The 25398-nt window shown below is 37.6% G+C and overlaps 2 protein-coding genes across 3 annotated transcripts; one reads left to right on the forward strand and one right to left on the reverse strand.

Annotated features, from left to right (window-relative positions):
- Positions 1–508: 508 nt before the first annotated feature.
- On the reverse strand, positions 509–6421 carry LOC114134721 (inositol-3-phosphate synthase 1-A). 2 transcript variants are annotated; one of them, XM_028001486.1, is made up of 12 exons: positions 6345–6421; positions 5324–5610; positions 5116–5240; positions 4838–4999; positions 4092–4221; positions 3322–3515; positions 3075–3224; positions 2767–2985; positions 2507–2671; positions 2303–2416; positions 1422–1639; positions 509–1307 (listed from the first exon to the last, which is right to left on the reverse strand). In XM_028001486.1, the coding sequence occupies exons 3-12, from the start codon at positions 5227–5229 to the stop codon at positions 1106–1108; spliced, it is 1668 nt and encodes a 555-aa protein (XP_027857287.1). In that variant the 5' UTR covers positions 5230–5240; positions 5324–5610; positions 6345–6421; the 3' UTR covers positions 509–1105. The 2 variants fall into 2 exon arrangements, with proteins under 2 accessions (XP_027857287.1, XP_027857286.1); XM_028001485.1 differs by having other exon boundaries at positions 5336–5610; positions 6345–6420.
- Positions 6422–10664: 4243 nt separating this feature from the next.
- Positions 10665–23131, forward strand: LOC114134409 (programmed cell death protein 10-A). Its single transcript, XM_028001036.1, has 8 exons — positions 10665–10818; positions 13573–13791; positions 15002–15055; positions 17721–17838; positions 20219–20345; positions 20862–20940; positions 21016–21098; positions 22265–23131. The coding sequence occupies exons 2-8, from the start codon at positions 13702–13704 to the stop codon at positions 22344–22346; spliced, it is 633 nt and encodes a 210-aa protein (XP_027856837.1). The 5' UTR covers positions 10665–10818; positions 13573–13701; the 3' UTR covers positions 22347–23131.
- Positions 23132–25398: the final 2267 nt, after the last annotated feature.

Genomic DNA, 25398 nt, shown 5'->3' on the forward strand with positions numbered 1-25398 from the left:
TTTGTGGAAATAGGCAGCGTTTAGGCACCCTCTGAATGGTTGCCATGGGAGATACAAAGATTTCTGAAATATGCATGAAAGAATTAAAGAAACATTCTGGGTATGTGTGCTTTCAATTCTTGTTCAATTAGAACAAAATTTGGTGATTAAATGGGATATTTGGCTGTTTCCTTAATCATGTGACAGAAGTATTTAAGTGTCTTTTCATGATAAAAATATGAGAAATAAAATGTTCCTTTAACTTTGAACATTTGAGGTCAAGTAGCTGTAAAATTATATTTTTTAATTACACACCTCTGGTTTTATCTGTCCTTATGAGCAAAAGTGCAAATATGCAACAATTTGTCACAATAAAAACACATTCATTATTTTTTAAATTAGTATGGATTTTAATTGTTGGACCAATAAAACATAATGTATAATTGTTAATGATAAAATATTAAAGTCTAAAAAAGTGTAGCTTGCATGTTTAGCAACTCTACTGAAACTCTTAAATAAAATCCAGATCATAAATTGCTTACTTTACTCATTAAGTACAGCCTGTCTGTTAAAACATTTAACCAAACATGAGATACTGGATAAATTTAACAAAAACTTAATGTTCAACCTAAAAATTATAATTTTATTGAAATTAAATACTCAATTTCACACAAAACCTTTAAAAATTCTGCAATACATCAGAAACAAGATGTCAACACAAAACCAGTGAATGCAACATTCCCTCTTTTCAACATTATAAGCTGTCTATTCAAGTAGAAGCATTACAGTACCTATATTAAACATCTATTTTTCAGATATATACAGTACATTTGTGCGTTAACATTCTAAATATGAAAACCTACTTCAATTAAAACATGGTAAACTCATAAAAACAGCATTAAATAATTTACAAACAGTGAAGTGTTAAAAAGGTGGTGCACACAAAAGTCTTGGTCAGTTACTGTGTGTGGTTTCCACACATTTCTAAACAACTGTAGTTCTACCCTCAAGCAGATTTAGCTAATTCCTTTTTATATTTGGATCATAATTTGATCAATCAGGGTGTTTGATCATCTCAAACAATTCATTAAAGTTTGCAGCAGTCCATTCAGTGAAATATCTGCTGTTACATAGCGCAAGCCATGTCGCTCTCGTGTGTGTAGATGCCGTTTTTCAGTGGTACAGGGGTATGGTTCCCATTGGCGAGGGCGGCTTTTTTTAGTGTGGCCACATCGTTGTTGATGTAGGTTGAGTGTGCCGTCAGGAAGTTTCTCTGCAGCTTGTGCTCCAGCAGCATGTGGTTCTGGGGAGGAAGACCAAGGCACGCTCTGGACAAGAACAAAAAGAGATCAGTCAGAACTTATAATTCTCGTGTTGGATGGACCGTTAAGTTCACTAGAGAGAGAAAAAAAAACACATTCTCATTTGAAAGGATTGCATACCTCATAATGTTTTCTATGCAGGCTCTCTGGCGGAAAAAGGCATTGATGACAGGAGTCCCTGATGGGACCAGGGGGGCCTTGCAGAGGAAGGAGAGCAGAGCGAGGACGCTGTGGAAGGACTGGAAGTCCTCCTCTCCCTGAGGCCTGACTGTCACTCGCTGGCAAAGCTCAGTCAGGATAACCAGGTCCAGGATGATCGGGCTGGCCAGGAGCGAGTCCTGTTAAGATTCAAAGAGGAAAATTGAAAACTAAAGCCGAGTCAAACTGCGTCAAAACAAAGTGTTTTTTTTTCTTAGCTTAACTTGATTATTATGAATAACTAAGTTCAAATTAGAGTAGTATTTTGTAATAAATGAAGCTGTTAAATATAGAAAAGCTATGTCTCACATCAAGCTATTTAGATGTCTGATGGTGTGAGCAAGGCATTCTGCAGAAATGCTCGCCTTTTTTCTTTTTAACCACTAGAGGGAGACAAAGTCAAAATATCCCAAATCAAGACCAATGTCTTTAATTTACCCTATTTAGAATAATAAAAATTTTAAAAATACCATCAAAAAGTGTATATTTGACTTTTTCCAATTTACTTTATTGCCTCTAACAAAATCTAGTACAAGTGCCTATAAAAGTCCCCTAACTAAAGAGTTTTGGAATGAACAACTACAAATTGTTGCAAATTTAACTTAGATGTTGTGCTTCTGTTTCCATCTGGTAGCAGAATGAGCTAAGACAGTGTGTGACCTGCATGTGTCTCTTTGTATTAGATTTAAGGCTTAAAAAGATGGATTATCATAAGGATCAGTTGCTCCTGAGCCTCTCCGCAGTAAGGCTGCTTCCACTTGAATCTCATGGTGGTTTTGTTGCTGAAATGCATTGATACTAACCTCACAGGTGTTGTGGAGCGCGATGGTGTTGAGCCCGCCCATCATTATTTCGGATGTGTACTCATCCATGGCACGCTTGCTGTCTCCCACATATGGGACATATTTAATCACCACCTGACGTAGGAGGGAGACGCGGCAGAGCTTCACTGTGAGCATTCACACAAACGTTCCAGTGTGAGTTTGTGCTTTTTATATTTCACTCACACAGTGGTCAGGTTTCTCCCCAGGCTTATACAGCACAGGATTGGACTGGACCATGTCGTTCACCACGTTGCTCTTGGAGATCTCCTTGGAGCGGAACTGCTGAGGGGCAGACAGGTTCTTCCCGTCATTGTTGCCGAGGTGATTGTAGCTGACGATGGACGTAGGCTGTCAAGACGAAGCAAAGCTGCTGAATCTGCTTTATTTGTTGTTTTTCCTGGATTACTATCCTTCTAAAAAAGAAAAAAAAGGGATAATCTTACCTTGATGCCTGCACTGACCAGGAAGTCCACCAGAACTGACTTGATTTTGGTCTGGCCGGACTTAAAGTCGTCGCCACCGATGAACACGCCTCTCTGTATGGCCAGCTCTATGGCCCCGGGGACGAAGGTGTTCTGTGGAGAGCCGTTGATGTAGGCGCAGTCCTCCAGAATGCTGGCCACGGCAAAGAGAGTGGAGGGAGAAATCTCTGCAGCTCCAGCCTGAGGAGGAGGAAAAGTGTACAGATGAGAGAACTGAAGACTTCAAACCAAACCTGCTCAATGCAACCTCGCATAGAGCTCTTTCTCACCTGGATTCCAGCCAGCAGGTTCTTGGCTGAGTCACTGACCCCCGGAACGATATCACAGAAGCGCTCCGTGTTGGCCGTCCACAGAACTATGACTTTGTCCACGCCGCTGGACCGACGGAAGTCTCTAATGTCAGCTCTGATTTGCTCCATCTGGAAAATCATTTACGTTTTTTAAAATAAAATGGAACAAATAATAGCTAAAATTTATCAAAACCAAAAAGAAAAGGGGAGTGGCGGCATTCGTTACCTGCTCCACCATGGTGCCAGTGAGGACGTTGTCAGCCCGACTCTCCTGGTTCGCTGCAATAAATTCGGGTATATAAATGGAAGGCCTTGGTTTGAGGCTGCTCATGTATGGTCGCAGCTGCTCCTGCAGGGACCAGTCCAGCGCCTGCGCTCGCTCCATTGCTCTGCCCAGATCCAGTGAGGAGATGTCCCAACCTGAAGACATGGATCCATCACAAAATTAAAGGACTTTTACTTTTACAACACAGATTAACTAGAGAAACGTCACTATGCTCTATGTTCCGATATGAACATTAGTTCATGTCAGAGCCAGCATTTGGTAGCAGCTGGTAGACTTTAAATTTACCGTTTCCCATTAAAACACAAAGATACTCATCTAGGTTGTCATCTACTATGCAAAATTTATACTAAAAAAGTATTACTCAACTTTGTAAACAAAGAGCTTAATTTAAAATATTTCTTGAAGTTTCATTGTGAGTAATACCTTTTTAGTATAAATTTTGCATAGTAGAGTGAAAATAAAGGACTCAAAAACACAAATCTTCTATCTGGGGAGCCCCCTGCTGGCCTGGAGGCCCTAAGCAGTGTGATTATTTGCTTTTGACTTGAGCCAGCACTGGTTCACATTAACTTGCTTTCCATTGGATTTTCAAGCCACAGCTTTAAGATCAGGTTTTCCTAACAAAAGTCTCCCTGTCTTCACTCTCATACATAAACACATTGAGGTGTTTCAGGTTAACCCATGAGCGGAATATCTGGGGTTCTCCATACCATCAAAGACAATGTCATTAGGGTGCACCATGGGCAGCAGGTCACGGAATGGCACATTGACCTCTCCCTCCAGCCCTGACCCCAGACATACAGTGGACGCCTGTAGCAGGGAGCCATAGTAGTTTGCTTTCTAAAGGAATAGAGATGAGAGAAAAGGCAAAAAAGTAAGTGAGTTAATTCTGTTACAGGTCAGATTAAACTATGTTACATCACATAAAGGAAGACATTTGGTTTTTTGTACCCCTCCAGGGGGTCTTTTGTGGGCTCTGGTGTCCCTTATATGATAGTAGGCTGACAGGAAACAGCAAAGGAGAGGGGGGAAGACATGCGGCAAATGTCGTCGGGTCTGGGAGTCGAACCCGCGACAGCCGCGTTGAGGACTCAAGGCCTCCAAATGTGGGTCGTGCTATCCACTACGCCACCACGGCACACCCGAAGACATTTGGTTTTATAAGGAGAACACCAGACTTGGCCACCGGGGGTAGTGTTGCATATCCATGCCCTTCTATGGGAAATATCTAGGAACTCTGATAGTTGAGAATGAACACTCCAATAAGGAGGAACAAGAAGTTGATGATTTTTATATATATCATCAACATTCACACATAATTTTGTGTAATTAACTGGAACCTACCATAATTATATTCTTATAATAATATTACTCTTAATCTCAAATATAACAACTTTAAAGTGTAAACTGATTTTTTCTATATTTTCTGCACTTCAAACTGGGTCCCTCCGCTCACCTTTTCTCCGTTCTTGGTCCTCCAGGTGAGACCCAGCTTGTTGGCCAGGACAGCGGCGGTGACGGTGGTTCCGTTGTTTCCTCCCCAGCCCACCAGCATCACGCCCAGCCGGGGAACGCGCCGCTGGGTGCGGAACGTCATCTCGGTGCTGCGGGGGGTCACCTGTATGCCACAGAGACCGACGTCAGCTACGGAAACTAGGACAGACGGCAGTCTGTGCGCAGCCGCACATTGACTGTGATGGTAGAGTCGGTGTTCATGACTATAGTTGTACTGACCGTTACTCTGTTCCCCTCCTGACGCACAGAGGTGGTTTGGTAGGAGTAATGCGCCTCGATGTGCGTGTCTGTGTACTTCACATTGGGGCTGTTAACGTGAATGCTCGCGGACATGGCGGCAGACTCTGAAAAGCAACAAAGATGTTATTACAATTTGCAATGAAACACTTCCTGTTAGCTCCAGGCGTCCGCTAAGCAAGAAACACACTCTCTAACTAACCTATTTTTCTTCTTCCAATGGTAAGAAAAAGCTTTCAGCTCTAGTGTCGTTGTCGGATATTCTTCTGGAAAGTTCTAGTCCTTGTCGCGAAGTAGTGTCGAGTGGCTTCCGTTGGTTGTCTCTGCTAGCAGGCTCCTCTTCTTAGTACGTCGAACTCATCCGATTCAGCCCAACCAGCGCGCCGCCATCCCTTTATATAAGGCGCGTGGCTGCAGACAAAAGGCTAGCGCGTGGCACCGTCAACCAATGGGAGCGCTGCTCTGAAGCCCAGCATCCTAGAGGAGGGACCGCAGCACAAGTCAGAAATATTCCATTCTAGAGGGTTCTGATGGAAAAGAAAATGTTCCACTGGCGTGGGTCTACTGAAGGCTGTTTGTAGAATCACACATTGCACAATTTAGTAAGTCATTGCTGGATTTGATCACTTTATAACCCAATAAAGCATTTGTTAAAACTCCAAATGATAGCCTTAACGGCGTTTTTTTTTTGCGTTTTGTTGCTGTCCTTGTGCCTTCAAATGCAAACGTATTAATCCAGGAGACTTACATGCAATTGGAAGTGCTTGCATGTATGAATACTAAGTCATAAATGTAAAAAAAAAAAAAAGGTCCACATTGACAATAACCGATTCAGCCTTGCATCTTGACAGTCATTATCAGTTTAATTGCTTTTCCTACTTTGACCCAGATTACTCCAAGCAGCATTTTCTTCTATAAACAAAGTGCATGACACCAATGATGACAAATTTTTTTATTTCAGTTTAGAAATGTTTGACATAAAAATAAAGTTGTACACTTTAAAAACATTTTGTCATCTTTTAATTATTTGTTAGCTATACCAAAAACGTGACTTCGAATGCATGCTACTTGACACAACCAAATCTCTTGCAAATGACAAATACTTGTATTTATGTTTACATTCATTAAAAATTATATCATTGTGCCAATTTTAACCCCGGTTCTTCTAAGCTACATGCAAAAGATAAACAGGGTGTGGAAGTAACACTTACCATTTCACTGTTTCAGGGTTTTCTTCGACAATTTCTATTGACACTTTATTTTTGTTAGATAACGGTATTAAAAGATCTTACAAAATGAACGCCTCTTCCTGACCAATTACTGCCAAGTAGAGACTGTCGCCAGCCAATGAGCGACAAAAACACCATATCACGTGCAATACATGTGCAGCTGCTGTCTCTGATCTGCTTCACAGCACATGTAGAAAACTACGCAGGATATATGCAAATCAGGTGCAGATGTATTTAACACGCATTAACACAATCTCCTTGCCTTATAATGCATGTTAGGCATCGATCGTCTTCCATTTTAGCTTTGAAGGCGGTGCATGCGCTCCGTCAGTGGGCCGGTCTCAGGAAAAAACCAACCGGTTATCAAAGAAAAATAATACTGTCATCCAATAATTACAACGTGGAGACACAAATCATTCTGATTTATTCATCATAATTATGCGGAACTAAACAAAGTGGTTTGAAAGGCGATTAGAAGAGGATGAAAACACGACTCCCTCCCACTCCACTCCACAGTGTAAAAATAATCTTAAGAGTGGAAAATTCCTATGTAACTTCGCTGACTGCAGTAAACATGGGATAAGGGTATTGCTCTTTGCAATTGTATTAGTAAAAAAAATGGGGGGAAACGTCTTGGTTGCTATTGTATTTATAATAATTATATTCACAACGATTTTGTGCATGCATATTTTGCATGCTTTTTATTTTTTTTATTTTTTATCTTACATACCTCTGTGACAACATCCTCTGGCAGAATAGATGGGAAGAGTTCACACAAAAGCATTTAGTGCCTTCATTTTATGACTTTAGTGGTCCAAATTTTCCACGAACATGTCTTTGACCCTCAGCCAATCAAATCGCTGGAAATATAACGCCTGACCCACTGTTGACTGTCACCCCACGTGAATCTAGGTTGGAGGAGGAAAAGAAGGATCCAGAACAAACACCGGTAGACAATCAAACAGATATCAAATGGGTGTGTGGGGGGGAAGAGAGACAATAAAATCAAGATACAATCTTTTTAATGCTGACATAATCAGGATCACGTCCAGATCAGTGTGAGAGAGGATGCAGATGAATCATTCATCATTCAACCTCTTCTTCGAAGAAGCTAAATACCGACACTATTAATAATGGAAGTAATCAACATGAGAAGAAGAAGAAGAGGTGTATAAGGTGAAGTGCTGCCAGCTAACAGCACAACAGCGGATGCTGAACAAATGGGGGTATCAGAAAATAACGATGAAAGGAAGATAGTTAAATAGTAATAACAGAAATCCATGGGAAAATAACATAAACCACTGGAAAAATATAAAGGGATGGCTAAAGACAACATGTAAATGTTAATTATTATGTTTTTTTTATGTTCTTATGATGTAAATCCTTTGAACTGCTGTGTAGCTAAAATGTACTATAAAAGTGATTGGTTGATAAAAAGATGCTGGAATTAAGAAAGAAAAAGCTGATGATCCTTTGCCATTTTTGTTGTAAAGAGATTAATAGAAGAATCCTGATAGTGGTAACAGTATGCTTATTTACAATGTTCACACTACAGTTGGACTCCCATTTTAATTGACTGACTATACAATTTAATAATAGAAAACACAATCAGGGTGGAATAATAGATAACTTTTTTATTATTTTTTTGGCTTTGTGACATCCCCCTAAGCTGTGGGGAATGTCACAAAGCCCTGGACAGAAAGTCATATCACCCATTATTAAATTTTACGAAGACCTAAGAAACTAACCGTTCTTATTTTGTCTGAAGACAGACAAACTAAGAAAAAAATTAGCACTCCAAACAGATTTCTATTGTTTGTTAGCGAGTCAAAGGGGAGATTGTACCTCTCTGTGTTGTGAACAATATAACCGCTGCAAGAAATCATAGCTGCACTGAAGCTGGTAAATAAAACGATCGGTACTTGATCCAAATTTCAAACCGAGGGGCCGTTTCACCATTCTTGGACTGAATGTAACTACCCATCCATCCATCCATTTTCTGTTCACCCTTGTCCCTAATGGGGCCGGGAGGGTTGCTGGTGCCCATCTCCAGCTACGTTCCAGGCGGGAGGCGGGGTACGCCCTGGACAGGTCGCCAGTCTGTCGCAGGGCTGAATGTAACTAACAGTTGAAAATGTATCACGGAGAACATTTTCTGCTTTTTTTAGCTTCAATACAAAATAGATGGAGACAAACATGAAGCTTGTGGCAACAGCGCAAACCTCTTGCCCAAGATGGCCTACACAGCATTTTTTTACTGTGTAGCTGAACTTTGACCTTAGTGATGTATTGTCTGTTTGGCATGGGGAAGGAAATTTATAGCAAATGATAGGTGACAAAATAGACAGTAAAAGATGAGTCCATGGTTCAGTTTTAATGTACGTTGCTCAGATTTAGACACAAAATCACAACTATTGCATATAAATGAAAAATCTCTGCAATGCTGAGATTTTTACTCTATGGCAATCTAGGTCAGATTACGTCAGGGTGTGTTTGTGTTCATATCTGTCTGTCTGAAGTCTACATGCAAATTAATAGCTTATCAAAGGAGATGTACCCAGACAACAAACAAACAAGACAATAGATTGATACACAGTAATGCAAGAAAAATATTGGATAATTTTCCAGTGTTATCCAAAAAAAAAATCCTAAAAATGTGGTACATATGCAGCTTGATTTATTGTAGTACAATACAAAGAAGCGACCCACTACATCAACTCCATTTGCTAGCAGGTTAAAGTTGAACCATTCTTGAGGACCTCACAAAATTATACCTGCTAACGGCTTTCGGGCCTAAGTTTGGACACCTCTGGTTCAGGTATTTCGTTTTTTTTTTAAAGTCTGTTAAGCATATTTTTTTTTAACTGATAAAACTTAATCTGTTCTTTGAACCGCCGTAGGCGCTTTTGGTGTCTACTTATAAAAAAGCCGACAATCCCTGCGGGGAAAAGCAAAGTACAAAGCTATTAAGGCAAGCCATTTTAACATAAATTCGGTTTTGCCACCCTTACATTCCAGATATCTCTAATTATATTTTTGACTAGACAAAATACCTATTTGAGATATCTCTAATTGCATTCTGACCAGTCGAAATGACGTCAGATTTACCATTGAGTTGTATGGAGACTTCAATTCAAGATATCTGCAATGAATTACCGACTATCTGAAATACACATTTCAGATATCTACAATTAAATTATGACTAGTCATAAAGTAAATTCAAGATATCTCGATTTTCTTTTGTTGACTAATCATAATTCTGACTAAAGATATCTCGAATGACAACACCATTCAAGATATCTTAAATTTATTTTTGGATAGGAGGTATGTAGTTTTGACTAGTGAAAACTAAATTATAGATATCCTATCTTAAAAGCAAATAATGACTAGACAAAACTAAATTAAAGATATCTTGAATTGTAATTTTGACTAGTCAAAATTTCTTTTAAGATATCACTAAATAAATTAGAGATATCTTGAATTACACAGCTTTTCTATTTAAGATATCTTAAATTAACATCCTGACTAGTCAAAATGACATTACTGAAATCCTGAATATGTATTCTGTATAGTCAAAACGTCCCTGACTTACGTGGAAATTTGAAAGTTTAATAAAACAATGACAAATAGAAAAAACAAAAAAAGATGTTTGAAAATGCACAACTTTCATGTTGAAAATGCTTTGACAATAGCAATTTTAACTTTTCAAAGCTGTTTTTAAGTGCATTCAGTTTGTCGAAAATGAATAAACAGGAAATTCTTTGCAGATTTGAGAAGCAGTCTTATAGTTGAAGTTTTGCGTTCTCCGCATGTCCAACATTGCCGAGCTCTTTCTACGTTGTGGCATTTACTGACAATTTTGTGCGGGGAAACATAAAATTCTGCAGGCAACTGTTTGGACAGCACAAAGGGCCTTCACGCAATTCTTAATTCAGATATCTAAAATTGCAATTACGGATGTGTCCCGTCAAATGACGAATCCAGTGTCGTAATTTGAGATATCATGAAAGGATTTTTGACTCGTCAACATGTAATTAAAGATATCTCGAATTATTATTCTTACTAGTCAGAATGTAAATGCAGATATCTTAAATTACCATACCGGATAGTCAAAATGTAGTTTTGTCTACTCAAAATGCATTTTTAGATATCTAGAATGTAATTACGGATAGGCAAAAGAAAACCGAATTTATGTTAAAACGGCTTGCCATAGACGATTGTCTTATTTTTATAGTACTGTACCTGAAAGCGGCAACGCCAAAAATGTTAACCATTTAAGTTACGTCACGGTCAATTTAGCCAGCTGATTGGATGACGCATGCTCACACGTAGCATTGGTCCGGAAGATGACGCTTGGGCCAGTCCTAAAAAACTTCCGCCTTAAGTTGTAAAGAAAACACAGGAGCTAAAAGGCAGTCGACGGGAGAACCAACCTATTTAAGAAGTCAGCCAAAAGGTAGATACTAGTACCAGTTTGAAACGAGTCCACGAACATACGCATTAATCCCTCAGCAGTTCGTTGATGTATTTTAGCCCGACTGCACACACAAATATATAAATTACCGAAGCTAGCACGCAAGCTACGTCTCGCTGCTATCATCGATCTGCTCGGCTACAGGCCTCAAGTCAATATTACGAGTTAATAGCGTTTAATTTGTTTTGATACATGGCTTATCGTCGTGATTTGAATTGCCCAGAACAGCTCGTCGAGTAAAATAAAATGTCAAACCCCGGGTTTCATTTCATCTCCCACTTTGTTAGCTTTCCTGTTAGCCAAGTAGCCTTACCCAATATCTGCTTGTGTGTCTAGTTAGCCTTCTGTGTAGCCCTCAGTGGTAAAGACATCGCTTTAGTTAGCGTTAATAAATAAACAGAATCCTTTATCTACTGTATATTTTCAATGTTTTCACTATATACGTCGCGAGTTGGGCACAGACGCTCCCAAACTGGTATTATTTACCATCTTAAGCATTAGCTTCCAGTATTGTCAGTTTGCTGCTTTGCATATGTTGAAATCAGCCCGTCAAAACCAATTCCTGTTTTTATCATATGATGCTTATGGTAATTTTTCTTTGTTTGGACGTTTGAGAATGAGGTCATCAGCGTGTTAACCTAGATGTGTGCCACTCCCGTCGGCAGGGATAAAAGTTCTCTCTTCCCCATTACTGGCTCGGCATAAGATTGGATAGGGTCCAATGGGCCAGTCTCCGTGGTGGTTATGTCTGTAATATTACACAATAATCAATGTGAATTAATTTTTGACTGTGATGACTGAAGCTTCTTTTAATTAAGTCACGTCAGTGTGATATCCTCACAGTACATACACCCCGTGGTGACGAAGTGTGCACAAAACCTTTAAACAAAAATATGTCATGTGATCTTTCAAAAGATGTCGACTGACATGGGATTGGTGAAAATGGAAAATATCCATGCTTAATAAGAATAGTATATAGAAAGTAACCTGTAAGAATGAGTGGTTAAGTGAAAATTAAACAAAAAATCTATATTTGTACATTTCCAGTGGATTGTAGAGAATATTATACCTTTTAGAGTTTTAACAAGCTGATATTCTCCAGTTGCAAACAATTGTTGCAATTCACCGTAAACCTCCAAGTCGAAGGTGTTGCCCATATGTATCCATCACCTGTTGATGCACATCTAATGGATATCAAAGGATTGCTTGGGAGTGATTTGGCTCCATCTGCTTGTACGTTTTGTTCAAATATGCCTAATTTTATCCATTTGAACTACATACACAAAAATATATTATATGCACTATTTTCAAATTAAGACTTTTTACATAGTTCAGAATCAGTCTGACAATAAAAGCACAAATAATTAGTTATTTTTTCTGTGAGATGGTAAATAATTTATGCCACAAGAGTTTTATTAGTTGGACTATCAGACATTATTATTAGTTGGCTTACAGACATACGTAGTGCTTGTAGTTTACCATTTATAAATATATAACAGAGGTACCTGAATTTAAATCGGAGCGCGTGCTCTGTTGGTTTCTATACCACGACTGTGTAGTTTTTGTACCACAACAACCCCAATGCCTTTCTTTCAGCCAATACATAGCTGATGGACAGTGCATTACACTTTTTTTTTTTTTGGTTAGATGTATTTTTAGGTTTATTTCACGAAAAAGACTCGTCTTTGTAATGGTAACTTTGAAACCTCTGCATATCTTCATACCAGAAACCAGCCCATGACTTACTGGGGTTCAGATACCTGATGTTACACTACTCTATATTTCACCATTATTGTTTTCCTCATGTTCTCTGTATTCCAAACTCACAGTGATGTCTCTTTTTCTTATTATTATACAAAAAACCTTCCCAAGAGCATCTTGGACGGTTTGTTTTTAAAAGAAAAATACAAACTCCTACATTTATTTTGACTATTTAGCTTATTTAGTTGAAGTGTGTCGATAAGTTGTAGATGTTTTAATAGTGTTTGTATTTTATTCATTTAACAAATTAAAGGTTTTTTTTTACTATGAGTGTATCTTTTTGTCATTATTTTTGATTTAATAAAGCATATTTTTATCTTTTTGTTTACGTGGTTACTAACTTAGTTTAGCGCTATAGCACTTTTGGCTCTTTATAGTTATTTCCTAAGTTGCCTCATTGCATGATTGTGATTCCTCAATTCTTTGTCTTCCATAACTGTGTGATTTATATCTTTTTTTTTTTTTACATCATGTTGTGTGACACTTATTTGCATGAGAAGTGCTTTAGGAATAAAGTTTAACCGTTCAGTATTTCATATACAAATCACCTTGCCCAAAGGTTGTGGCTCCTTACAACCACAGACATTTGCCATTGGTGTTCTTGTGTTATTTGACTCTGTTTGAAAGCATTGTGCTTAAGTTTAAACAGTAGATTTGAAGCATTTATCCATTTATCACATAAAGCATTTTGCTCCGGAAATAGCAAGGTGAGAGTGAATTAAACTGAACGGATTGAGCATCTGACTGGAAGTCGTTGCAGTTTGGCTGTCAGCAGCCACCTGTGATTGAATAAATATATTTGAATGCTGAGTTATAACTATCAGATGGATTAAATTTTATCCTTTCATCTACATCACAGCAATCATCATAAGTATCCTCTCACCATGTCAACCCCTTCCCTCTTAACAGCGATGGTTAGCACATTTAAATTTCATCACTTCTCATTTGTTTTTTTTTGTTTTTTTGTCTTCCCAGGCTCTCGACTCTCTGGATCTTGTGTGGTTTTCAGGGTGTGTGAGTGTGAGTGCATGCGTGTATGTGTGAGTGTGTCTGAGCTGCAGTTTTCTCTTTACTGTTTTGACAAGAGCTACTCCTCCCTGGAGGATGACAATGGAGGAGATGAAGAATGAAGCGGAGACAAACTCCATGGTATCCATGACACTGTACGCCGTGATGTATCCAGTTTTCAACGAGGTAAAGCAGCTGATGACATAAGGGTTTTCTCCTCTAGAGAGGCAAAGAGAGGGCGGCTCATAATCATTATTGAAAGAAAAATGCTTGCATTATGAATATTGTTAGTCAAATATTTTCTTCCATCTAAGCTAGAAATGAAATAAATCACTGTTATTCATTTGACCAGGTTATCTGGATTTGTTCCAACAACATACTTAAAAAAATATATATAGCCAAAAATTTTCAGCATTTTCAACCTCTTCTCAAGAGCTTGATGACACATGTGGGTGGACATAATCTATTGAGTAACTCAAATAACTTAATTACAACACACAATCAACAGCAGATCCACTCTGAATGCATTGTTTAATCTGCAGAAGGGCTGGGTGATGTGACCTAAAAATAACACAAAGCCTGCATCTGTTTAGTGACTCTTTTCCAGTTTCTAAAATGATTGAGTTCAGTTTGGCTGCTCATTTAATTTAGTTGATCTATCAACTATTTTAGAAAATATCTAACTGACTAAACAATCAAGTGATTTTGTCGTCCAGCTTGTTTGCAATAGATTTAGTCCTGACTACATTCCATGGGATGAAATTGAAAGATTTGCACTTTAAAATATATTTTCAGTGTACAAAGTAAATAAAATTAACCCTTTTTGCTTATTGGTTTACACATATGAAAGTCTTGTCATTGTCAGACTGTTTGTTTTGGTGTCACCTCGCTCCCTCTCTCACCTGCTATCAAAACAGTCGTCACGCTCTTGAGTTTTCCAGGTGGGCGGTGAATGATGCATTCAGGCGCATTTGGGAATCTGAGTTTACAGCGAATAAGATGCAGACAGAAATTTTGACCTGAAAATGTATTCCAGATTGATATATGTGATATGGGTTTTGTGTCTATTTACTTAAGAAATATCCTAAAAGATATTTAAATGCCTCGGTAATGAAAGGCTGTTGAAAATTACACCAGGGCATGTGTGGTTTCTTCTGCACTGACAAGTTGCCTTCAGTAAAAATGCTTAGCAAGTGTTTTTGGAAGCCAATAAATTCATGAACATAAAAGGTTGTATGTCTGTGGGGACTGCAGCTTCACACGTGCTTGATACCCACAGGAGGACACAAAATAAAGTAAAAAGAAAGCATGAAGGGTTGAGCTAAGTACCTTCTATGTCCTCATTCCCAGTTCTGGTTTGGTTCTGATGAGCCTTTCTCTTGTTTTCTTATTCTAGCTGGAAACGATTAACATGTCAGCAGCTCAGACGCTCAGAGCAGCCTTCAAAAAGGTAAGCAGACGCATCGATAAAATGAGCGTAAACATGAAATGGCAGGGTCACACCACGGCCACAGCAGCAACATGGAATGAGAGCCGAAGTTGCCGGGTTTCCGGTTTGCTGTAAAATAATTGCATATATAGTTGCATCTAAAAACAAAATCAGAAAATCGTTTAAGTGTGTAATTTTTCTTGCCATTTGTGTTAGAAAGTGGAAATTTTCACACTTTTTGTAATTTTGAATGATTATGGCTTACAGGTAAAGAAATCCCAAAATTCAACGACTCAGAAAATTAGCATATCATATTAGGCCAATAAAAAACTGATGTTTTAAGCACATACATCAGTTTCCTTAAAAGTACGTGTATTTCTGTACACTCCATACTTGGTTAGGCTTCATTTTGCATGAACTACTTGAAGCTCTGCATCAATGCGACGTGACATAGAGGCGACTTCTCTTCTCTACAGACTTTCTTTAACATGGCTGGTTTCTGTGTAATTTTGTCGACTATACGATATTAATTGATATTTTTTCCTCCGAAAATACTGATTTTTCATCCGCGAGTATCGATGCATTAAATCCTACTTTGAGTTTTATGTTAACTTCAGATGAATTAAATAACCACTGTCACATGACATTCTTTTACCCAGTTGTACATGTACATAAAAAATGACATGTAATGAAACAACCAGTTACAATTAATTAAATAATGATATAGATAAATTACATTATCTAATATAAGTTTCTGACAAAAAAGGTTCATTTTCTGCATAACCAAATGCATAAAGCCACACTATTAACATTTAAGCAAAGCAAATGTATGACAAATGTGTAACAAAAACAACATTTATTACAGCAGTAGTTCAATTAATTAAATCCAAGTCTATGGAACAGTCACAAAATGTCACCAAAATCACCCTGTCCCTCTAAAATCTTTCAGAAAATCGTAAAAATGTATCTAATCATATCGTTTGCAGAATATCGGGTATCGAATAGCTTCCATGTACAGACCCTGATTTAGAGCGTAAACCACACATTTTCAGCATTGTTGACGTTTGGCTTTTCTAAAAAGCCCAATAGAAAACTTTAACAATTCCAAATCCAGTTTTTATCTGTGAATCAGTTTTCCTGTTGGAACAGCTGTTTGAGTCAAAGACTCAATCGTCTGCTGAACTTCCTTCATTATTCCATTCACTTTGTGCAAAGCACAAGTACCCTTGGCAACAAAAAGGTCCTAAAGCATTTTTCTTTCACTTCGCTTGGTGGTTAGTACAGTGTTTGCATGTCTGAAGGCCTCACTTCGACTTCTACAAACACTTAAAACTTTTCTCCCTGAGGTATTTTGCTTATCCCAGGAGGGATGCAAAGTTCAGTTGAGCATAAAGGCGTCAGCTTGAGAGCAGAGGAACCAAAACTTTCTTTCCTGGGGACGATAACATTGGTGATTCTGCAGCATTCAGGACTTGTGAGAAATCATACTTGGTGGTTTCTTACCAGTTTGCTCAATTTACCTTCATCTGAGGTTGTCTGGTTGAATCAGAACTGGGTGATCCAACAACCATGACCCAAAACAAACATCAACACTATATTAGCAAGATAAAGCTTGCTAATATTAAGTTTTTGGAAAGCCCTGAACTAAACCAAATTTAGAATTTGTGTTATACGCCTAAGATCCGAGTCTGTCACAGAAAAATGGACAAATTAAATAAACTCAATTTGCTAAGAACAGTGGTCAAATATCCATATCAAAATTATACTCATTAATGGCAAAGCAGGTGTTGGTCTCTACAAGCAATATTTAAGCAAACTCTAGTGGGAATTTCTATTCATCACTTGTATTCATCGTGATGAAATCGTGATACTGTGTTCATCATTGTCACGTCTTTGACTTCCAGTTTTATGCATAATAATTTGCTTAGCAATTTATGGGGAAAAAACCCAGTTTTTCCCAAACTAAAGGACAGGATAAAACCGACTCAAAGCCGGTTTCTACTTATGGAATACTAAATTACTACTAATAGTTTGCTGGTTAAGAAGGGAAAACATTCTGAACCATCACTCGAGTGATGAACAACATAAAATACAACATCAGTAGCTTTAGCTTCATTTGCATGTAATACCATCACAGACCACTAGAGGTCATGGTAACTGTTTAAATGCAATTGACTTATAAGCACAAAATGTTAACGATAATTTAAAAACATGTTAAATTTGTCTTTTTTAATTACAGCTTTCTTTTCTTATGTTCCACAATACATTTAGTTTAATTATATTACCACTATTTCCATTATTTAAACACAGAATGTGCTTAAAAAAACACACACAAGTAAATGAATTTATTTTATTACTTGTTATCCTCTTGCCACAGCATAAATGTGCATTTACTCCCATACACTAAAATAACCCCTGTCCTGTTGATTCCTTCAATAATGCTGAGTTAGTTTTTCTTTAAATAAACCAAATGCAGATAAGAGCACCTTTCAGCTCTTTCACTACAACTTTCACAGCTTTTTTTTTAATCACCTGCTTTCTCTGCTTGCTTGCTATTGTAGTGGAGTTTGAATTATTTAGTGAAGCCCATCTGCGCGTTCTGCTCACAGCAGTTATTATTTTCTCAGCTAAGAGCGGTGCGTTTCACCTTCCTCATCTTACTCGCATATTTCCCTTCTATTCCCAGGCGGAGCGAGAGAACCCTGGTCTGACGCAGGACATCATAATGAAGATCTTGGAGAAGAAGAACGTGCAAATTAACTTCACCGAATCCCTGCTTCGCATGGCTGCGGATGATGTGGAAGGTAAGCAACAAAGAAAATGAGATTTTGTTGGATTATGACCTAAACGGCCTCTTTGGGTTTGTTGATGGCGCAGCCGTTTGTGGTTCTGGTCACGTTTATTCACACCGCTGGAAGAAACAAAAAAAAAAAAAAAAATGCAACTTTTCTCTGTCAAGATTATTCTTTAGCAATTCCTTTAAAATAAATGCAATTGTAATATTTATAAATATAGATTTGAACTTTTCTTTATATAATCCATCACTTTCAGACTCACGTTTGTCGGAATTTGCACACAGTGAGCTGGATAATTACGGGAAGCTCGCGGTTGGTGAACTGCAGCATACAATGGCCTCTTGAGATCAAAAAGTTTCAAAAACGACCATTAGAGTCTAATTGGGCCACTGTGTGTTTTGGAGTGATGTCAGAAAGAAAACATTTCCTGTTCTGCCACATAAACATGTGGACTTTGCTGAACGCCATTGGGCCTTTAGTTGGAACTGTGTTTTTTGATCAGATAAGAGTAGTTTGGGATTTTCAGCACCAGTGATTCAGGCGAAGGATTTCCTGCTTTAGAGAATAGTTGGTCTGCCTCAACCTAAAAAGAAAAGAATGGTGAGGTATTTAGAATTACTACAATTTAAAAATGAACAGGGACACAGAGGATGTGTGACAGACATCCTCTATCTGGGAGGATGTGTGTTTCCTCCCAGATAGAGGATAATATCTGGGGAAATTGTAGCCAAAATACTCGACATATGAAAACACTGCAAAAACTTGTTTCAGTCAGACTTAAAACATGCAGACTGTATTAGCCTATAGAGTTATGTTGTGTGTTTTGTGTGCAAAACAGCCTTGGTAGCCTTTGTCTTCAAATAATGCTTTGAGTAGACTTTGTACTCAATGTTATTTTATGCTTTGTTATAGTTTGCAGGTACTCCAGCTTACAGCTAATATTATAAAGTAATGGTGAAAAGCTATTTTAATTTCCAGAGTTAAATTCTCTCTGTTTTTCATTCTTCCAGGTACAAGTTTGATGAGGAGCTTTTTAGTTAACATGGATGTATGGTCTTATTATAGGCATCATTGTATAAACATAATATTTAATAAAACACTGAAAAGACAGAAGTTTCTTTGACATTCGCTTTCACTTCAATATTATAATTGTGACAGTGTGGCTGTCTCGGCAAGATTAAAATCTCTCAGCAGCGAAAGAGCGTATTAATTTTTAAAGAAATGGCAGCTCTCTTTATTGTAGACTGCTGCATTTTATTTTATCTTTTGAAACAAAATAAGGTGCAAATATTTCCTCTGGTGTGGCATGCACCTCTGCATGTTGTAGCTTTCTAATTTGAACCTCACTGAGGTCAATGTTACTTGAGGTCGGCTTGTTTATGGCTTCTAACACCATTGTTTGCACTTTCCGGCTTTGGTGCGAGACAAACAATACGAAAAGAAATCACTTCCTGTCTTTTGTTGAATAAGGAACAAGGAAAGGAACCTGGAGAGCTTTGCTAGAATGTATTTGATCATAAACTCACTTTGAACCGAAATTAGCACCAACATTGAGCCGAGTTATGATTTGAAGTCTTTGTTGGACATAACATCCTCTTGTTCCGTGGACATCCCAGTTCCTCTTATAGAAAATGTAGGAGGATCCTGGATCTCTCTGAGAGAGATTGTAGAAAGAGGAAGGGTCAAAGGTCGTTCTGTGAGTGTGTGTATGCGTGTATACCCTAATGTTATAAAATGCCGCTCTATAAGATAAAGTTGTCTGTGGCAAAAGGGTGGAGGTTTGACCGTTTTGTATAAAAAAAAGAAAAGCTTTATAATTTTTAGCTCACGAATACATTTTTTCCAAAGTAAACATTATATTTTTATTTTGAGATTATGCAGCCAGAATAAAACCAGAATTTCTACGGTTTGCAGAGCCATGTGGCTGACATTGGATGCCTTGTTGCATCTATCTGTAACTGAGTTTGATCTTAAGTTTGTGTAACTTTGAATTATGAAAATAAATTTGCTTCATGGAAACAAAGCAACTTTGAAAAAAAACACATTTTTGCTCTAGGATGAGGTGTTTTTTTAAAAAAAAAAAATCTCTATCAATGTAAGTGTATTTTGCAAAACTGCAATGGAAACACTTTTTATTTTTTGCATCAAGAGTCATGTGATCAACAGCCTTATTGACAGAAAAGATAGGAAGTGATTGGAGGATGATGGCACGTCATGTTTTCATATTACTTATTGCATGTGATTTTAATTGTGTTTCTTATTTAATGGAAAGATCCCAATGATCAAATTCAGTTTTTTTTCAACAATTTTCGATGTTTTGCAGACATTTGTAATGAAACGCAGCTTATGATTGTTTCCTTAAGGATTATCTGAACCTTTCCTCCTGCAGAGTTCATGATCAGCCGGCCTGGACAGGAGTTCCAGGACCTGAACGAGAAGGCCAGAGCTCTGAAACAGATCCTTAGCAAAATCCCAGACGAGATCAACGACAGAGTACGGTTTTTACAAACTATCAAGTGAGTGCACGCAACCAGCATTTTACTCCCATTCAATAGAAGAAAATGTTGCAATTATTGCCACCATATTCCAAATGTACATAAGCATGAAAACCTCCAGTTTTTTGGGGGGGGGGTTTCACATTGGAGGCACTGGTTTTAGGCTCTGTAAGTTGTTAAAGTTGTTTTCTTATCTCAACATCCAGCACTTAGTGTTGTTGCAGAGCAACTGGTTAATCTTTAAAACCTTCCACAGAATTGTTAAAATGTCACTAAATACCCACCCTGTTCAACTAATGTTTGAGCAGTGAATCAAACATTAGTGGATTATTCTGATGTTTCCTGAAGCTGATAAGCTGATAAGCATTTTGTAGTGTAAATTTACATTTAGACGCCGTTTGCTTTATTATTTCTAATCCAGCTTTTAGCAGCAGCTGCCTGTCTAAAAGTTGGGAGGCTGACAAACAAGTAAAACACTCTGTTTAAACAGACAATGTTTAATCTCATTTGTTTTCATCTGATGCCTTTTGTCCACAGAGACATAGCCAGCGCCATAAAAGAGCTTCTGGATACAGTCAACAACGTCATTAAGAAATATCAGTACCAGAATCGCAGAGTGAGTAACACCGCTGGTTCTGAACTCGTTCGTTGAGTCGTCCCTCTGTCTCATCGTGTCTCTCTGCCCTCCAAGGCTCTGGAGCACCAGAAAAAGGAGTTTGTGAAGTACTCAAAAAGTTTCAGCGACACCCTCAAAACATACTTCAAAGACGGAAAGTGAGTCCCACACAACATGCTGCTTCAGCTCAGCAAATGTACATACTGCTGTAGAATGGGAACATTTAAAAAAAAGACGGTCAGACGTTTACATGAAACATGAAGAACTCTAAGGTTCAGGCTTTTAGTGATGCATTTACACTTCTTTCTCACTCTTTTTTTGAGCAATACAGTTATATGATGTTAGTTCATTTTAAAAGGATAAACAAGACTCAAATGTGTTCAGAATTATTCACTAAGGCTCAAATATTTACATACTTCCTAAACTCTTTGGTTAAATGTTTTTCTATATGGAGATATATTTATTTATTTATTTAAGCTTGATTTAAACAAATGGTTTCCATTGAGATTAAGAATCTCATTTTGACCTGGCAGTGATAGGCAGCAACATAAAACCAAACAGTTACAAACCCTGTGTAAAAATAACTTTCACAAAGATGACCTAAACAAACAGCTTTAACACATATACAGTGCAATTACTAAGAGATGTTTTTACATTTTTATTTTGAGTTCAATACTAAAAACATGGTGTATGTTGTTACTGCCACTCATCACAAAATTAATTTTATGACATGCCACACATCCCTACTGTCATGTTTTTTTTTTAAATCAATAAAATGAATGTTCTTAAAGGGTAGTGCCAGAATGATGTGATAAAATCACATGATTGTTTTTTTTAATGTTTTTGTTAATAAAAATCAATGATTTTTGTGGAGCTAATTTGGAAATATTTGCAAGAAATTTTGAATGGTGATAAATTTGACTTTTTGTTTCTCGTGATATAAATCATGGACTTGAAATCAAGTAAGTCTGAGGCGCCAGGGGAGTTAAAGTAAGAAATACTGCCACATTCAGGTGGGAGTTGCACCAAAAATTGTCTTCCATTTTTGTGGAAAATTTTCATTAAACTCACAATTATGCATTAGAGCAAAAAAAGAGGGAAAAAAAAGCAGGGATGTGATGATTTTTGGGTGAATTTCTGTGAAAAACTGGAGGGAATGATGTAATTTGGCAGTGTACAGATAAAAACTGCTTTGATTTGAAAGATAAAATATTTATACTCACAACTTTAATCTTGAAGTTTTTATTTGCTTGTCCCTCTGGAGTTTAAAGCTCTTGAGTTTGGCTCACAGTCAAATGAATGAACAACGGCTTTCTGTTTCCAGGGCAATAAACGTCTTCATCAGTGCAAACCGGCTCATCCACCAAACCAACCTCATACTGCAGACCTTCAAGACCGTGGCCTAGGCCGCAGAGAGCACTGAGTCCCCACCTCCCCCGTCCTGTGGGGAGACACTGCTAAAGCGGCGGAAGCTTGAAGAGCGCCTCGCCCATATATGTAAATTAGAGTTGATTTTAAGGGTCGGGGTCGATTTCATTGGAGTCGAGATTCTAGATTCCAGTTCAAAAGACTGAAAAGTGCCATTTGTTTTCTCAATGAGGATTTTCCAGTCTTGAAGTGGAACTGAATGGGCCCAAAGTCTTTGGTTAAATTGATTTTATTTGGACAGTTTTAATTTATAACCCTGTTCTTGTTTGGGAGGTGGTGAGGCCAGGTGTTTATGAAAGACTAATTGCCATTTTTCTAATATATTCATGTTGATCATTTTACTTTTAGCTTTTCAGTCACGACTACACATCTGAGAGCACATTCAGTTAGGGGTGCGTCTCAGCCTTCTTTACTGGTTTTCTCTTCTCGCCTCCTCTTGGTGTCATTTTGCCACGGTGTGTTTGCGCAGGGTTGACAAAAATTGGTCGCCTGGCTGCGGGTGGAAACAGTCACGAGGAGAGGGAGCAGTGTTGGACATTTTGAGAGGCAGACTCAGATTTTGTTTCTCGCTATCAGAAGACAGAAAGCCAAATTACTTCCAGCACTGTGTGCGCCTTACAAAGTCCTGTAACATTCCCTCCTCTCAGAGTGTAATGAAGTGGAACTGGTCCCTGCTGTTTAAGGGGATGTAGAGAGAGAAATTAAACTTCTGTATTTAACTAATGTCTGGTTGCAAATGTTCAAATAAATAGTTTCCAAATGATGTCTCTTTGTTCTCTGCTCTCAAGTTAAAGTTGTGATCGTTGTCATAATTTCTACACACTGTTCTGCTTTTGATCTTTAACAGATGCGGACATATCAGCGGACATTTTCTTAAATCTGATATCTAGCTTGCAGGAGTTTTGACAAAGTTGCAGACATTTCTGCTAGGCATTTTGGACCAAGCATTGCCCTCATTTCCTCCAAATAGTCTTACTTTGTTTTTATCAGTCCACAGGAAATGTTTCCAGGAATCAAGGTTTTGTCCAATTTGTCAATTGTGACAAATTGGACAAAATCTAGCATTTGCTTTCCTTTTGGGATAAATAAAAACAGTAAGATTCAAGGTTTCCCCCAGAAAACTTGGTAGTCCCGGAGGTTGTTCATCCAGCGGCCTGTTGTGTTTTTGAGTTAAAAAATGTTTAACTTGTCACAATTGACAAAATTGTGACAATTGAAAATGTTACTTGACAATTGTGTGTTACTGAAAAATTGGAAGATTAATACCTGAACACCAACTATGAAGTCTTAAAAAATGCAAACAAACAAAAAAAAAACTTTGCTTAGCCTGGTGGGGGCACAAGTAAAACCTGGTGGCCTGCCAGACTTATAATACACTGGGGTGAACTCTGCATGGACATTCCACATAACAGTTTATATTAATCTCAAAGACTGAGGAGCTGAAAATGTTTCTGTGAATACAATAGAGACGCCAGCAGGAAATCAAACAATTCGTTTGGTACCTCTGGACAGCTTTAGACAGTGGCCTAATGGTAAAATTTGATGGATTCTTGCTGCAGCTTGGATTTTACATTAATATATTCAAATTATATATAAATATAAAACAGTATGAAGACTGAACAAAAATCAGATATAAGTATGTAACTTATAAAAAGTTTTTTTTTTTATTTGCATATTTGTTAAAAGTACATGAAACATACAACCCTCCACCCCCAACTCCTCCCAAAAAAGAATCAAGTGCACAGAAACAGTGCAGTTACCACATTCCATCTTGTGCTTGCTCATATTCACACACAAGCTGTGGCGATATTTATTTCCCGACACACAAACCCAGAAACCACATGCAAAGTAAGACAAACAGTCACATCCAAAGTGTTCAAAAGTAAATAGCAGCATTAACTGTCCTGTTATGTTTCGGGTCGAATTGACCCGTTTTAAAGTTACTTTTTTTTTTTTTTAAATAGTTGGAAGTTTTTTTTGCATGAAACTTTTTCTATTTGTCTTAATGGGTGCATATAACATATAAATTGAAAATTTATTCATTTTACACATTTGCAGCCCCCCACCCAGCCCCCGTGTCTACTTTTTACATAGATACTGTTCGGGTCAATTTGACCTGGCAGTCAAGTAAAAGGGTAAAAAGAAGATTTTAAAAAATGTTAAATTCTATATGTTTCCTTGCAGCTATGAACCATACTTCACCACACACATTCATGCACACGTGCACCCCCACAAGCCCACTTTCTCAACATTCTCTTTGCTTCAATAGGAAACTGCGAGAAAGCAGGTGTTCATACAAATTTTGACAGGAATCTTTTCTGTTACTGTGGGCAAACTCTACCCACACTGAGTGGAACCTCAGCTGAACTGGAGGAAAACATAAATACTCTCTGCATGACTCATTTATCTTGATTTTAATCAGCGGGTCAATTTGACCTACAACAGTATAAATTTCTCAATTCAATTAAAAAGATCACCTTGAAAAAAACCCCCCAAAATGTAATATAATTTTTTTTTTTTTTTACAAAAGATCAATTTCAGGGAAATTATTGTTTTTTTGTTTGTAGGTTTTTTTCAGTGGACATAAAAAATTTAAATTCCACTTTTTATGTCCAAATGAGTAAATTGTCGTCATTGATCCTTAATTTGTGAGAAATAAAAAGAAACAAAACATCATTGCACAAATATTGATTGAAATGGTTAGTATTGGAGTTAATAATCAAATACAAAAATGTTTTGGAGGATTTGTTTGGTTTCTGGCACTATTACATGATTCAACACTCCTCAGGTGAAATTGACCCACCAACATTATTGCTGTACCTCAGAAACAAACATAACAGGAGGGTTAAAAGGTTTGGTAGATCTGACATAAAATGCTTCCCTGAGGCAGGAAAGATATAAAGAATCCTGTGTGAACATTCATTGACAACAAATTTTTCAAGTTTCTAGGAATTAAATGCTGTTACTTGTGCATCTAGCATTGATAAAATACCTTTACATGCAAACTTAATTCCAGTTGATAAAACAAAT

Source organism: Xiphophorus couchianus, chromosome 19, assembly GCF_001444195.1.
Source record: "Xiphophorus couchianus chromosome 19, X_couchianus-1.0, whole genome shotgun sequence".
NCBI lineage: Eukaryota > Metazoa > Chordata > Actinopteri > Cyprinodontiformes > Poeciliidae > Xiphophorus > Xiphophorus couchianus.